This window comes from Rhinoderma darwinii, chromosome 5, assembly GCF_050947455.1.
Source record: "Rhinoderma darwinii isolate aRhiDar2 chromosome 5, aRhiDar2.hap1, whole genome shotgun sequence".
In the NCBI taxonomy this organism is placed as follows: Eukaryota; Metazoa; Chordata; class Amphibia; order Anura; family Rhinodermatidae; genus Rhinoderma; species Rhinoderma darwinii.
The window spans coordinates 44,519,906-44,535,303 of NC_134691.1; the positions used below are offsets into that span (position 1 = coordinate 44,519,906).

Sequence of the window (15,398 nt, forward strand, 5' to 3'; positions counted from 1 at the left end):
TCTCCATAACAGAATTTGTCCAGGATTCATTCATATTTACAAAAATGACCGATCGGGAGAGATTGCACATACAATGGTTTGATGTACAGAAATCTAAAATGGCTGTGGACGGAGCCTTTATTTATAGGTTCATGCTTTCACTTAAGACACAACCAATCAGATGATGCCAAGTACATATAGGTATACACCCAACAATACTTCCATATAAGGTAATGACTTTATTCCTGGTACTCATCTGTTTGGAATGCCAGATGATGTAATCTTTACCCTATCTTAGGGGATAGGGAATGCATTCATTTAAGAGAAGATTAAAAACATATCTAATACACATCTAATACATATCTCAAACAATATAATGCAGTCATTTTGTATTGATAATATTAATACAAAATAAATCTAACAGGTATTAGATTTATTACTGACAGTTCCCCTCTTTTTGACAAAATACTGCATCCAACTATTCTATCCCTATGGGAACCGATATCCTCTGAAGGTGAAAACTCGGATCCTCCTATCCCTTCCTAACCTAGTATGGTGTCCATTAGATTGGGGAATCTACCTATCATGAGTTACAGCTGAAACTGTGGTATTGTAATGACGGGGTATTGAGACAGACAGGTGAGCCCTAATCTACACGCCACTCAGTCCCTGCCTACTTGCATGGCCCGTCCTAGGCGACGGCGTACAACTGAGCGACAGTCCCTACGCTCAATATGTGTACGACAGACAAACAGACAAGGGCACACAGAAGCTAAGGGAAATGGGGCAGTTGCCCATGGCAACACCGTGAGCAACAGGAGTAGTGAACAAGCCGAGTCAAACCAGGAAACGTAGAGCAGGAGCGTAGTCAGTAAAGCCAGGGTCAAAATGAAGCAAGCTCAATAATAATAGCAGGAGCAGCAGAGCCAGGAAACAGGAAAGAATCACAGGCAAAGACAAGCAGGAAATGCAGGTATAAATAGACCGAGGGCGGGAGCTAGAACTGTCTGGCCTTGCTGTGATAGGTTCTCCCACTCCTGAGCCTACCAGCCTGAGTGGTAGCAGATCGAGTCACTCTATCAGACCTAGGAGCAGGTGCAGACTGATTACCCACGGGTGTCGACACAGAAGCTGTGTCTGGCAGATCCTTTACAGGTATATCACGGATTACACGGGTAGCCACATAAACAGTGGGATCATCAAACTTGCCTTGAGATCCTTTCCCACAGATCATCTATAAATCATTTACCTAAGAGTGGGGTGTTCCTGGCCACACAAATCTATTCCTAATTATATGATTCTTTCCTAACACCACCACGATGGACACATATGTCGACCTGAGAGGGGTTTCATCCATCACAGTAGGCGCATATCCATCCATCATCCTTAATGAATTGAGGCGTGGGAACTGTTACTGGAAGCAGGGATGTAGAAGTTATTTTATGTCCCAATGTTTCTCCTTTTTCTACACATAGAACTTTAATCTGCGTTGGGTTTTTATAACTAATTATAGCTATTATCCTGCTCGATATCATACGTGACTTGCAACAGGCCAGAGGGTTCTATATAATGGCAGCAGGCAGGGCCTACTATCTGACACATACCTCCTTGGGATGGTATGAGATAGTCCAGAACTACAGCATGCTGGATAGTTACTAAGATAAGCTAACTGGTAAATGTGCTAGTTATATTTAAAGCATCAAAAACATATTCTGTAATATTGTCAAATAAGTCAGCAAGCTTTTCAATATTATGTGCATTTCTTACAGATAGCCCTACTAGTATGAGTGATAGGCCTAACTTTTCTTGCCAGGGAACATATACTAGGGATTTAGCCTTACTCGGGTTAGCTTCCCTCTTGAACAACATATGGTTTGATATGTTACTGTAAGGATAATCATTATCTTCCCATACCCATGTGGCTGACTGGAGTCTAGCTAATGTACAGGTTCCTTCTGCTCCCATAGGTATCCATTTATATGCATTATTACCACACTATATAGATATCATCCGGAAGCTTAAAGGCGCCACTCCTATGATGTACCATCATATCTGCTAATTCCACAAGTCTTAGTGAATTATGGAAAAGGCACCAGGGTTCACTAGTCTTGTTACCCATGGGGCTATGATATCTTTCCTGTCTGTATATGGAAGGATCACTTTGATTAGAATTATCCCCAAGATCAGGAATAGCTCCCCTTTGGGTACAGGTGGTATTTTCTCTTTTCGTAAAATTTGATGCCCATCCACAAGCTTAATCGTGCACATACCAACCTAAACAGTCATTTGAATGTGGCATGTGACAGCCTAGATAATCTGAGGCCTTCTAAAAGCTAATTTTCAATTTACTACTAGTAGTATCTCCCAGCTTAAGTGCCATCATATTGACCCCTTTCCAATTTCCTGGGATTCCTTATCTGTAGTCCATCATCCACGGATGCACTCTTTTAGTAAGGTTGACCACCCATCAAGGGTCAAAAACATGCCCTACTATTGTATGAGGGACGCTGACATTCGTCCACATATGGTAATCGTACAATGTCAAGTTCCAACCATCGGACACAAGTTAGTCATTTTTTACGACAGTCTGATGATATTTGATAATCTTGTCTCAATTCTCCTTTGGGATTTAAGGATGTAATACATTGGAGTAAAAGATAGGTTACAATGATGAAGCCTCGGGGTTCAGAACCTTCTTGCAGTGACCGGTAAATATCCAGGAAGCTTTCTCTTCAAGTTTTACCGAAGTGGAAATGGTCAGCTGGCTTGATACGGTTCGTTACATCCGGGCTCAAGAGTTATCCAGACGTGTGTCTTTATCATTATCCAATCTCTGGGCTTAACATAATGAGACCCTGCAAGGAAATCTGGATCTGGAAGGGAACCATAAACACGATAATACAAAGAAATTCTATTTTTATTCAGTGCTCCCACAAATGCAGTAAGATCTTTCTGTTTGGAGTGACTCTGACTGAGTGTAACGCTATTAGAAGGCATTCTGTCCATGTTTTTCCTGTCTCAGACATTGCCTTTTGAATTTTTAACTTCAGTGTACCAATTCATTCTTTCTACCGCCCCACTACGCTGGGGGTGATGGGGTTTATGGAACGTGTGTTCAATGTTTAATGCTGACATTACTTCTCTAAATATTTCCCCTGTGAAATGTGTAGCTGGATAATTTTCTATGGTTTCTGCAACACCAGACCTACATATCACTTCATTACGCAGCTTCTTAGCCGTTTTTTTGCATTGGCTGTTGCCACAGATCATGCTTCAGGCCATCCTGAAAAGATATCAACACAGACAAGGACATATTCATACCTACCAACCTTGTGTAGCTGTATGTAATCAATCTGCAGTCGCTGCAATGGGTACAATGGCCTTGCGGTATGCTACTCGGGGGCTTTTACTGTTCTCCCTGTGTTATGGCCGGCACAGAGAAGACATGTCTGCACATATCGGGTAGCAGTGTTGTTGTACCCAGGGACAACCCAGAACCTGGAAACCAAACTTACCATTGCATCCATGTGTTGGTTCATCTGTCATCATAGGGTATTGGACCAAAGGCCGGCTTCTGAGGTTCCCCATACACTGGACACTGGGATACGCCCCCTAACGCCTCTTGGCCGCTTGCACCGCCTCCTTTACAGGAGACGGCGTCCGGCGCCATCTTGGCCACATTGAGTTGAACCGACACCATTTTATTCTGCCCGCTTTCCCGCTCCGACTCCACTGTAGAGGCCGAAGCTGGGGGATTTGCGGGGCTTGCGTCCCGAACGGAGCTCTCACCTGGTCCGAAACGCAAGGAAGACAGGTAGGAATACTTATAGGATACCCCACCTGTCTTCTTCCGTCTTATCTTCCATAGCTTTTTCTTTTGCACTTTGTCCTCCTCCGGTGGCAACTGAGCTCCAAAACAAATGTTCTGGAGGGACACTGGGGACTCCTGCAGCCGTATTTGCGTGAGCAACCCCCGGGGGCTGCTCACTGCCCGATTCAAAGTTTTGTACACCTTGGCTGCAGGAAAGTTCCCCACTTGCCCCTCCATTACTGCCTTCCCAGGGGGCCTCCGAGCCCATCTTCGTCTCCTCCCGGATTGGCATCCTCTCCACCTCCAGACTCTCCTCCACTTCTGCGGCCTCCACTTCTGCGGCCTCTGTAATCCTGGCTTCCTTTTCTGCAGCCTCCAATGCCTCTGCACTTTTAGCAGCCTCTTCATTTTTCCTTTCTTCCCCTTTGTAGGGGGTTTGGTTACATTGCGTGGGGGATGCCATCAGGGAAAACCTCTCGTCATTCTCCAGCTTCTCCCCGAAGGCTCCCCCACCGGCCACGATCTCCAATCTCCTTTCCTCCACCGCCTTCACTTCCTCCAGAATTTGTTTTACCTGGAAACTATACCGGGACCTCTTGGCGCCTGTTGTTTTCGCGGCTCGTCCCCTGGCGACTGCCAGATCTTCCCGTAGCCGCCGCAGGGACTTACTGAGGTCCCGGTATTCTTCCAGTCGGGCAGCTAGGCGGGGGCTGAAGGTTTCCACCGACTTCCCCGACCGCAGTAGCCCCCACTCCTCGACCGTACTCTGGTCCCTGGGTCGGGTATCTTGCCTTGCTGGGCCTTCTCCTGGGCCTTCTCCTGGGCCTCCACCTGGGCGTACTTACATCTCCTCCTCCACGTCTCTCCTCTCGACACCTTCCAGAGCCCCAGCATCAGGGGGGGCCACACAGATCTTTCCACGGGATGACCTTCACACCCCTGATGCTGGCTGCATCTTCCCAACAGGTTGGGAAGACCCTCTACCCCCCGCCTGCATGCTCAAGGGGGTAGAGGTCTGAGGCTCCATGTATGAATGGAGCCTCCTTCACAGACGTTTCCTTAGCCCAGGCAGGTGATATGAACCTGGGCTGGTGAAAAAAGGAAACTCCCTCCATCCTGGGTGTGGTCCTCACAAATCAGACACAGCAGCAGCACTCAGACACAACCTCCCTCCTCATTAGTCACTGCTGGTACTCTTTTAATAAAAAATATAAAACATTACAAAATATACAATATTTGCAAAACACAACAAAAAAAATGTATGTACATTTCTGTACATCAAAATTAATTTACCCAGCCTGACCATTCTTACATACATCCCCATGCATACATAACTATAATCCCATACTCATTCATACACACACCTATACCCCCCAACCCCATGGAAACATAACTATAACACTATATACAGCATACTTATTATAACATACTCTTATAACCTTGTGCCAACCAATGGCCCCCTAAAAACCAAAATCACCACATATATAAAACAAAATGAATAATAATCACACTAATAATAGAAATAACAAAATAATAATAATAAACTCTAAAAAATAAAAAATTACCATCCCATGGTGCACTTACTTCAGTGCATTATGTAAATGAAAAAAAAGTACAAAACCCTCAAAAAATAATGATTTTTTTTTTTAAATGATTTTTTATTTTAGATTTTTTTTTTTTTTTTTATTTAATTTAACTTATCCACATTCATGCCTAACCTTATACATACTAACTTTTTCATCACCACCCATCACCTCCCCTGACCAGCATCACGCCTCATGTCCTCCCATGTCCGCATAGTTCGGATGCTGGCCCCCAACACCCAACACACCGACCCAGCCCGATCCAACGTCACATCTCCTCTTCACATCCACGTAGTCCAGAATCAGGCTGGGCACACCCCCAGGCCCCCCACCTATGTACTGCCCATCTTACCTCAACATTCACACAAACCCATGCATACACCTATACACCATTCAAATCATAACAGACACATAACTATAACCAAATAGCATACTATATACATAAACCCGAAAACCTAAGTTTGGCCGCTTGTAAACCCTTTTTCTGTCTCCAAAAGCTCAAAACAAACACCTACTTGTGCTTACTCAGCCCATCAACAGAGGGGAAGGAGAGGAAAGCCCCCCTAGAGCACCAGCCCAGAGGCCAAAGCCACCCCCAACCACCACCCCGGTCCCTATCGCTAAACCTATCCAGCTTCCCTATCTCTATCCCTTATTACTTTATAAACTAATCTGTCCCTCCGGCTGTCCCTCATTCTGTCCCTATCACTATTTCACGGTGTCATGGCCAGGTGTAGACCCCTACCCCCAGTCTAATACCCAGGGGCACCCCCTCCCCTCCCCCTAAAGGTTGGTTCGACCTAAGGCACCTAAAATTAAAGCCCCTCCAAAGTCGAGAGGCCTTGGATGCACCCAGTCTCTCAACCTCCAGAGACCGGACCTTCACCAGGTCACCCATGATATTCCTACACACCTCGTCCTCCAGGAGGATTTTAAACTGAGTCGACACGAAACACAAAAATACCTGATCACTAAACTAACTAAAAAATAAGTGCAATGATCCCTTCCACCCAGTTCTCCGAATGCCCCATTGGCCCAACCAGCGTAAGGAGAGGTTAGTCAGACCGGGCCAACCGATGGAAGCTCCCACCCGTTTGTAAACCTCTTCATTGAAGGGACACCGAAGCAAGAAATGGTCCATGCTTTCCAGCGTGTCACCGCACTCCTCCCGAGGACAACCTCTTTCATCTGAGTTTCTATACTTCAGATTGCCCCTTACATACAGCCTCCATGGAAGCAGCGCCAAGCCAGATCCTAAAACTTCTGGGGAATCCTCACAGAGTTTAAAAGTTTTAATCCCACCACGAGGTCTCTACTTGGGCAGTTCCTGAGCGCCAGGGGCTTCTGAAAGCAGGTCAACAAGACCTTTCTGTCAAGAAATTTTCTCGACATGGTCTTGATCTCCCTCGCCTCCAGACCCCACCGACGAACAACCTTCAGAACCGGGGCAGCATGAGTCGGGAGGTGCCCATGGGGTGCACGCAGGTCTTTCGCTTGGCCTCCTGTCTCCCATTCCTGGAAGGTAGGCCGAAACCATCCCCTGCAGGAGGATATCCACAGAGAAGCCCTTTCTCTTTCAAAGAGGTTCGCCAAATTGATTTTAACCCCTTCCCGCATTTTCATGTACAGTTACGTGATGGGAGATGGTGTTTTCATGCAATACCACGTAATTGTACGTGAAGGAGATGGAGCTGGCTCAGGAGCTGAGCCAGCGACATAACGACCGTGTGACAGCTGTATGTTAAAGCTGGCACCCTAAGGTATCGGCCAGGACTGGAGCTAGCCTACGATCCAACCGATTAACCCCTCACATGCTGCGTTCAATAGAGATCGCAGCATGTGAGGAGTTTATAGCCACCGGCACCCCAGCAACATGATCGCTGGGTTGCCGGTGGCTGCAAAGGCGATCGGAGGCCCAATACCTCCCGGTCTGCCAGCAACGAAATCCTCCTATGACCCGTCGTCGGCGGGGCCCAAAAGGCTTCCGGTACCATCGGCAAGATGGCACCGGCTCAGCTTCCGGCTCACAAGCTGAGCCAGCGTCATCAGCAGTGGGTGTCCGCTGTATGTTACAGCGGACATCCCACTGTAAAGGCAGGAAACGGAGCTAGCTCTGATTTCTGTCATTAACCCCTTCAATGCAGCGATCCAATGCAATCGCTGCATCAAAGTGGTTTGTATGAAATCGGCAGCCTGCCAAGCGATGGCAAGGCTGGCGACTGTTACTATGGCAACAGTATGCTTAACAATGGCTTCCTATCTGCCATTACGGAAGCCGATTAGGCCCCGCCCAGTTCTAAAAAATTGCACTACATAGGTAGTGACAATGTATTAGAACATCAAACAAACAGTTGGAGCTTCAAGTCCCCTAGTGGGACTAAAGAAAAGTGTAAAAAAAAAGTGCAAAAAAAGAAAAAATAAAAGTTGCCAAAAATACAATAAGGCTGGGTTCACACGACCTATTTTCAGGCGTAAACGAGGCGATTTACACCTGAAAATAGGGCAACAATACGTCGGCAAACATCTGCCCATTCATTTGAATGGGTTTGCCGAAGTACTGTGCCGACGACCTGTCATTTACGCGTCGTCGTTTGACAGCTGTCAAACGACGACGCGTAAATTGACTGCCTCGGCAAAGAAGTGCAGGACTCTTCTTTGCAACGAAATTTGAGCCGTTGTTGATTGAAGTCAATGAAGAGCAGCTCAAGATTACGGGCGTCAAAGACGCTTCGCAATAATGCGAGGAGGAGCTTTTACGTCTGAAACGACACAGCTGTTTTCTCCTGAAAACAGTCTGTCTTTTCAGACGTAAAAGCCAGTTCTCGTTTGCACATACCCTTAAAGTTTCAAGCAATAACATAAAACGCAATCGCCCTTTTTCCCTTATCAAGTCTTTTATTATTGAAAAAAATAATAAAGACATACATATTTGGTATCGCTGCGATCGTAACGATCTGAGCTATAAATATATTATGTTATTTATTCCGCACAGTGAACGCCGTAAAAAAAAAAAAAAACTAAAAGATACTAAAAGATACTGACATACTTGCTATTTTTTGGTCACTTTTCTTCCAAAACTTTAAATAAAAAGTGATCAAAAAGTTGCATGTACCCAAAAATGGTACCTATAAAAACTATAATTCTTCTCGCAAAAAACAAGCCCTCAGCTCCTGCGATGAAAAAATTAAAAAGCTGTGGCTCTCACAACTTGGCGACAAAAAAAATCCATTCTCTTTACAAAAGTTATTTTATTGTGCACAAAGTTGTAAAACATAAAAAAGTGCTTGACTAGCCTAAGTAGAGTCATGTGCTGATTAACCATTTTACCTTTATTCCCCTTTTTTCGCCCCCTTCCCAATAAAGATACGTGACAACCGAGGTTGGATGTGAAATGGCCACAGCAGCCGTTTATTTATTTAACATTGATTAAATGCAATTTAATCCGAAACATTCAAATAACTCTTTTAGGAATTCGACCAGAGAATTCCTACTATAATTCACATGACTCAACATGGGTCAATTAACACTAAACAGAGCAGGGGAAGTCCTTGAAGCCATTTTTCCGATTTCCTTTAAATTAGCCATCTGCAAACCACCACCAACTATTTACCTCCAGCTGTAAACCAGCTCGGAAGCACCGCTCACCCCTGTAGATGGCTCCAACCACCAGAAGACCACTTCAAAGGGATAACACCCTATGAAGTCTTCAAATGATCTACCATTTTTTGGGGGACGCATACCCCCGTTGCGACCCCCCCAACATTTTGTACTGACCAACCTCAAGGCTCCCCCCGCCAGCTGCCATGACACCCGGACCTGCTTAAAAGAAATAAAACAAAACACAAGTTACATAAGCATACATCAAAAGCACAAGAAACAGATAAACCCACACCCCAATCCCATAAATGGAACCTAATTCAGGGCGGGTGGGTGTAAGCTAAGTTTTTTGCTTGTTTCTCCTCCCGCTTCTTCCGGCTCAATGCCGAAAACAGCGGGAGGAACAGTTACCACACCCTGGCTCCTCCCATCTCTCCCTCCTCCCTCACCTAACCTGTCCTTCCTATTGGCTGAACCCTCCCTCCTACGGCAGTCATGGAGGCTTCCCGTTAAGCCCTCCGTGCTGCCGTCCAGCCTCTGCTATAAATTAGGTATCGCCAGAATCGGACTGACCCACAGAATAAAGGTAACATGTAATTGATAACGCCTGGTGAACGCTGTATAAAAAAAAAACTAAAAAACTATGCCAGAATTGCTGTTTTTTGGTCACCGTGCCTCCCAAAAAATAAAGGATAACAAGTGATCAAAAAGTCGCATGTACCCCAAAATGGTACCAATAAAAGCTCGTCCCGCAAAAAAAAAACGCCTTCATACCACTACGTCTATGAAAAAATAAAATTAGTTAAGGCTCCAATAAGTCAGGAAAGAAAAAATATGCAGTTGTGCCGACCCGAGGGGAACATTTCTTCTGTTTCAAGTGGCGAATTATCAAGGCCCCTAAAATAAGGGAACCAGGAAGGGGAGAGCCCAAGCATATCTGCTTGAAGTGAGGGTGCCCGTATTATACCAGGACAACACTTTCCCAGCAAAATTCCCCAAACTGCAAAGATGCCGAGTGTGGACCAAAAGGGGAATAAGTAAGGACCATTTATTAGTGAGACACCGGCCTGTGCAGAAAGGATTGTGTCACAGCGTAACACACATCTATGGATTATTTTATTGTTTTTTTTACCCCATTATTATACCACCTGACTATGCCCCTTATATACTCCGCCGAGCTTACATGTACCCCCTACATTATAAACGGAAACACCAGTAAAAGTACAAACAAAACTACTGCCAAGCAAAATCCATGCTCCAAAAGCCAAATGGTGATCTTTCCCCTCTGAACCCTACAGCATGCCCAAACAGCATTTTACTTCCACATATATGGCAGCGCCATACCCGGTAAAACCCTTTTAACAATTTTTTGGGTGTGTGTCTCCAGTGGCACAAGATGGGCACGACATATTTGGCACTGAAATAGCACATCTAGGGAAAAATTTTAATTTTACTTTGCATCATTTGCAGCGCAATCATTTATGGAAAAGACCTGTGGGGTGAAAATGCTCACTACACCCCTTAATAAATGCCTTGTGGGGTGCAGTTTTCAAAATGGCGTCACTTCTCAGGGGTTCCTTTTATTATTTCACATCAGAGCCACTGCAATTGTGAACCAATACTCTGTGAATCACCGAACTAGGCCTCAATTTTGCATGGTACTCTTTCACTCCTGAGCCCTGTCAAATGTTGAGGAAAAAGATTAGGGTCACATGTAGGGTGTTTCTAAAACCGGGAAACACAGCATATTAACCCCTCCCCGCCGCAGCCCTTTTTTCAGATTTTCATTTTCGTTTTTTCCGTCGATATAGTCCTATGAGGGCTTGATTTTTGCGGGACGAGTTGTAGGTTTCCGTTGCATCATTTATTGTGCTATATAATGAAGTAGAAAATGGGAAAAAAAGTTATTTGTGGGGTACAAAATGAAAAAAACAGCGATTCCTCCATGGTTTTTTGTGCGTAGTTTTTTTGACGGAATTCACTGTGCAATTAAAACAACATGTTAACTTTATTTTTTGGGTCAATACGATTACGGCGATACCAAATATATATAGTTTTTTCTATATTTTACTACTTTTACAAGTAAAAACCTAAGTGTAAAAAATAAAATGTATTTTGTGTCGCCAAATTCCGAGAGCCGTAACTTTTTTATTTTTCCGTCGATTAAGTGGTATGAGGGCTTATTTTTTGCGGGATAAGCTGTAGTTTTTAATAATACCATTTTGGTGTACATGCAACGTTTTGATCACGTTTTATTTCATTTTTTTGTGGGAGATTAGTTGACCAAAAAAATAGAGGCTCTGGCGTTCACCGTGCGGGTTAAATAATGATATATTGTAATAGTTCAGACTTTTACGGACGCGGCGATACCAATTAAGTTTTTTTTTTTTTTTACTATGCTCTAGGGCAAGGGCGTAGCTAGGGGGGGCAGGCGGGGCATGTGCCCCAGATGCAACTACAACGGAAGGAAGGGGGGGCGCCGACCAGGGGAGTGGAGGCATGTGCCCTCCGGGCCGATACCCCCATAGACATTTAGTGCCATGGGCAGCACATGGGACAGGAGTGGGAGCTGTGTAATGTATGCACGATGTTCTCCTGCACAGGCAGAGCGTGTGTGTGTGTGCTCCGGGCAGCTGCATTATACGTCACATGTGACGTCATATAATGCAGCCGGCCATACACTCTGCCTGTGAGGAGAACACCATTGAAGTGTTCAGCTCCAGCTAGCAGACAGACAAGCAGGGAGGATGGAGGAAGAGAGGGATGGGGAGGAGCAGTCTTATCCACAGCTATTCTCCTGCCTGCAACGTGTGACCCCTCATAACATGAAGATCCCACTACGGAGCTCCGAACTGATAAGTACAGCTGTGTATGTGCAAGTAGGGGGAGGTGTGTGTGGAGGTGTGTGTGGAGGTGTGAGTAGAGGTGTGTGTGTGTGTGTGTGTGTGTGTGTGTGTGGAGGTGTGTGTGTGTGCGTATGTCTGTGTGTAGGTGTGTGTGTGGAGGTGTGCGTGTGTGTGTGTGCGTATGTGTGTGTGTAGGTATGTGTGGGGAGGTGTGTGTGTGTGTGGAGGTGTGTGCGTGCGTGTGTCTGTGTGTGTGTGTGTGTGTGTGTGGAGGTGTGTATAATTGTGTGTGTGTGTGGAGGTGTGTGTGTCGCGCGCGTGTGTGTATGTGTGTGTGTGCGTGTGCGTGTGGAGGTGTGTGTGTGTGTGTGTGTGGAGGTGTGTGTGTGTGAGTGAAGGTGTGTGTTTGTGGGGAGGTGTGTGTGTGGAGTTGTGTGCTTGTGGAGGTGTGTGTGTGTGTGTGTGTGTGTGTGTGTGGAGGTGTGTGGAGGTGTGTGGAGGTGTGCATGTGTGTTTGTGTGTGGAGGTGTGTGTGTGGAAGTGTGTGTGTGGAGTTGTGTGTGTGTGTGTGTGTGTGGGTGGAGGTGTATCTGTGGTGGAGGTGTGTGTGTGTGTCTGTGGAGGTGTGTTTGTGCGTGTCGAGGTGTGTGTGGAGGTGAGTGTGTGTGTGTGTGTGGAGGTGTGTGTGTGTCGCGCACGCGCGCGCGCGTGTGTGTGTGTGTGTGTGTGTGTTGAGGTGTGTGTGTGGAGGTGTGTGGAAGTGTGTGTATGGAGGTGTGTGTATGTGTGTGTATGGAGGTATGTGTATGTGTTTGTGGAGGTGTGTGTGGAAGTGTGTGGAGGTGTGTGTGTGTGTGTGTGTGTAGGTGTTAGTGTGTGGAGGTGTTTGTGTGCAGAGGTGTGTGTGAGTGGAGGTGTGTGTGTGTGTGTATGTGGAGTTGTGTGTTTGTGGAGGTGTGTGTGTGTGTGTGTGTGTGTGTGTAGAGGTGTTTGTGTGTGGAGGTGTGTGTGTGTGTGTGTGTGGAGGTATGTGTGGAGGTGTGTGTGTATGGAGGTGTGTGTGGAGCTGTGTGTGGAGGTGTGTAAAGGTGTGTGGAGGTGTGTTTGTGTGTGTGTGTGTGTGTGTGTGCGTGTGTGTGTGTGTGTGTGTGTGTCTGTGGAGGTGTGTGTGTGTGGAAGTGTGTGTGTATGGAGTTGTGTGTGTGTGTGTGTGTGTGTGTGTGTGGAGGTGTGTGGAGGTGTGTGTGTGTGTGTGTGTGTGTGTGTGTGGAGGTGTGGAGGTGTGTGTGTGTGAGTGGAGGTGTGTGGAGGTGTGTGGAGTTGTGTGTTTGTGGAGGTGTGTGTGTGTGTGTGTGTGTGTGGAGGTGTGTGTCTGTGTGTGTGTGGAGGTGTGTGTGTGGAGGTGTTTGGAGGTGTTTGGGGGTGTGTGTTTGTGTGTGTGTGTGGAGGTGTATGTGTGTGTGTGTGTATAGAGGTGTGTGTGGAAGTGTGTGTGGAGGTGTGTGTGGAGGTGTGTGTGTGTGTGTGTGTGTGTGTGTGTGGAGGTGTGTGTGTGTGTGTGTGTGTGTGTGTGTGTGTGGAGGTGTGTGCGTGTGTGTGTGTGTGTGGAGGTGTGTGTGTGGAGGTGTGTGTGTGGAAGTGTGTGTGTGGAGGTTTGTGTGTGTGGAGGTGTGTGTGTGTGTGTGTGTGTGTGTGTGTGTGTGTGTGTAGGTGTGTGTGTGTGTGTGTGTGCGTTTGTGTGGAGGTGTGTGTGTGTGTGTGGAGGTGTGTGTGGAGGTGTGTGAGTGTGTTTATAAATCGTTTTTGTGTCGGAGGTGTGTGAGTATGCATATAAATAAGTTGGGTGAGGGGATTCTGTATAATCTGTTTTAGTGGGGAGGAAGGATTTGACTGTATGGCCTCATGCACACTTCCGTCGGCCGTTGTACTGCCGCTAATGACGGTTTCCGTGAATCACGGACCTCACACGGATGGCTTCCGTGTACAGTCCGTTGTTTCACGGACCAAATCAATGCAAATGCAGAGACTGTTCCGTCAAAAACGGGCAGGAGTAGGACCTGCCCTATTTTTGAGGGAACGGCGGCACGATTGAGTTAAAACAATGGAAGTGTGCATGGACCTATTGAAATAAATTTGTCAGGGTGCTATCAGTTCAAACAACGGATAGCACCCTGATGAAAAAAACTGAAGTGGGCATGAGGCCCAAGGCCTCAAGCACACAACCGTTGCCATTTATACGGCTTCATATCACGGATCCGCAAAACAAGGACCGCACATAGAACTATACTGCTTGTAAAATGTACAAATGGCTTTATGCTCCAGTTACATTAAAATAAAAGTGAAAAAAAAGTTACACCTCATTGATTGGTTGATTAAGCAAACATTGTGAGTGGGAAGGAGATGTCGGGAAAGAGTTTGGGGGGGGGGGGCGCCAAGGTGAATCTTTGCCCCGGGTGCAGGAGAAACTAGCTACGCCTCTGTCTAGGGGGAAAATGGGGAAATGTTTTTTTTTTGCACTTTTAATTTTTTTCTTTTTTTTTTACATAAAAAAAAAAACTTTGTTTAACTCATTTTTACTTTTTTTTATTAGTCCCCCTAGGTGACTTCAACCAGCGATCGTCAGATCGCTTGCACAATATACTGCAATACTAATGTAAGTACTTATGTGAGGGCTCAATAGATGCACAAAGACGGCGGACCTGGGGGCCTTCATTAGGCCCCCAGGCAGCCATAGAAACCATCGCCCCACCCCCGCGCGATTGCGTTGCGGGGGGCGCAATGAGCTGTTAGAGGGGGTCGCCCCCCTCTTTCTAATGAGTTAAATGCTGCGGTTGCTATTGACCGCAGCATTTAACGAGATAAACGAGCGGGATCGGACTCGAGCGAGATGCCGCTCTTTACTCTGTAACATACAGCAAACACTGGCATCGTATGGAGCGGGTTCACTCTGTGAACTCGTTCCATACTTCCCCTACCCAACTTTGGCGTATGGATACGTCAAATGTCGGGAAGGGGTTAATTAGAGAGCTGTCTTGTTATAGTGGCACAAGCTGGGCACCACATATTGGCATATCTATAGAAAAAAATCCCATTTTCACTCTGAAACATCGAGTGCACACTAATTTTTGCAAAACACCGGCAGGGTTAACATGCTCACTTCACCACTAGCTGAATACCTTGAGAGGTGTAGTTGCCAAAATGGGATCACTTCTGGGGGGGTTTCCACTGTTTTGGACCCACAGGGGCTTTGCAAATGCGACATAGCGACCAGAAACCAATCCAGCAAAATCTGCATTTCAAAATCCAAATGCCGCTCCTTCCCTTGTGAGCCCTACTGTGTGCCCAAAGAGCAGTTTATGACCACAAATGGGGTATTGCCATACTCGGAAGAAATTGCTTTAGAAATGTTGGGGTTCTTTTTTTCCTTTATTTGTTGAGAAAATGAAAAATTTTGAGCTAAATCTACGTCTTTTTATTTTCACTGCCCAATTCTAATAAATTCTATGAAAAACTTGTGGGGTCAAAATGCTCACTACACCCGTAGATGAATTCCTCAAGGGGTGTAGTTTCCTAAATAGAGTT

General features: G+C 46.0%; 1 protein-coding gene across 1 annotated transcript in view; it reads left to right on the forward strand.

Annotated features, from left to right (window-relative positions):
• Nucleotides 1-11,611: 11,611 nt before the first annotated feature.
• The window catches only part of LOC142652380 (uncharacterized), a 32,229-nt gene continuing 28,442 nt past the window's right edge, over nt 11,612-15,398 (forward strand). The window contains exon 1 of the mRNA XM_075828013.1: nt 11,612-11,839. Coding sequence (XP_075684128.1) covers nt 11,718-11,839 — 122 coding nt within the window. The 5' untranslated portion in view covers nt 11,612-11,717. The remainder of the gene's footprint in view (nt 11,840-15,398) is intronic.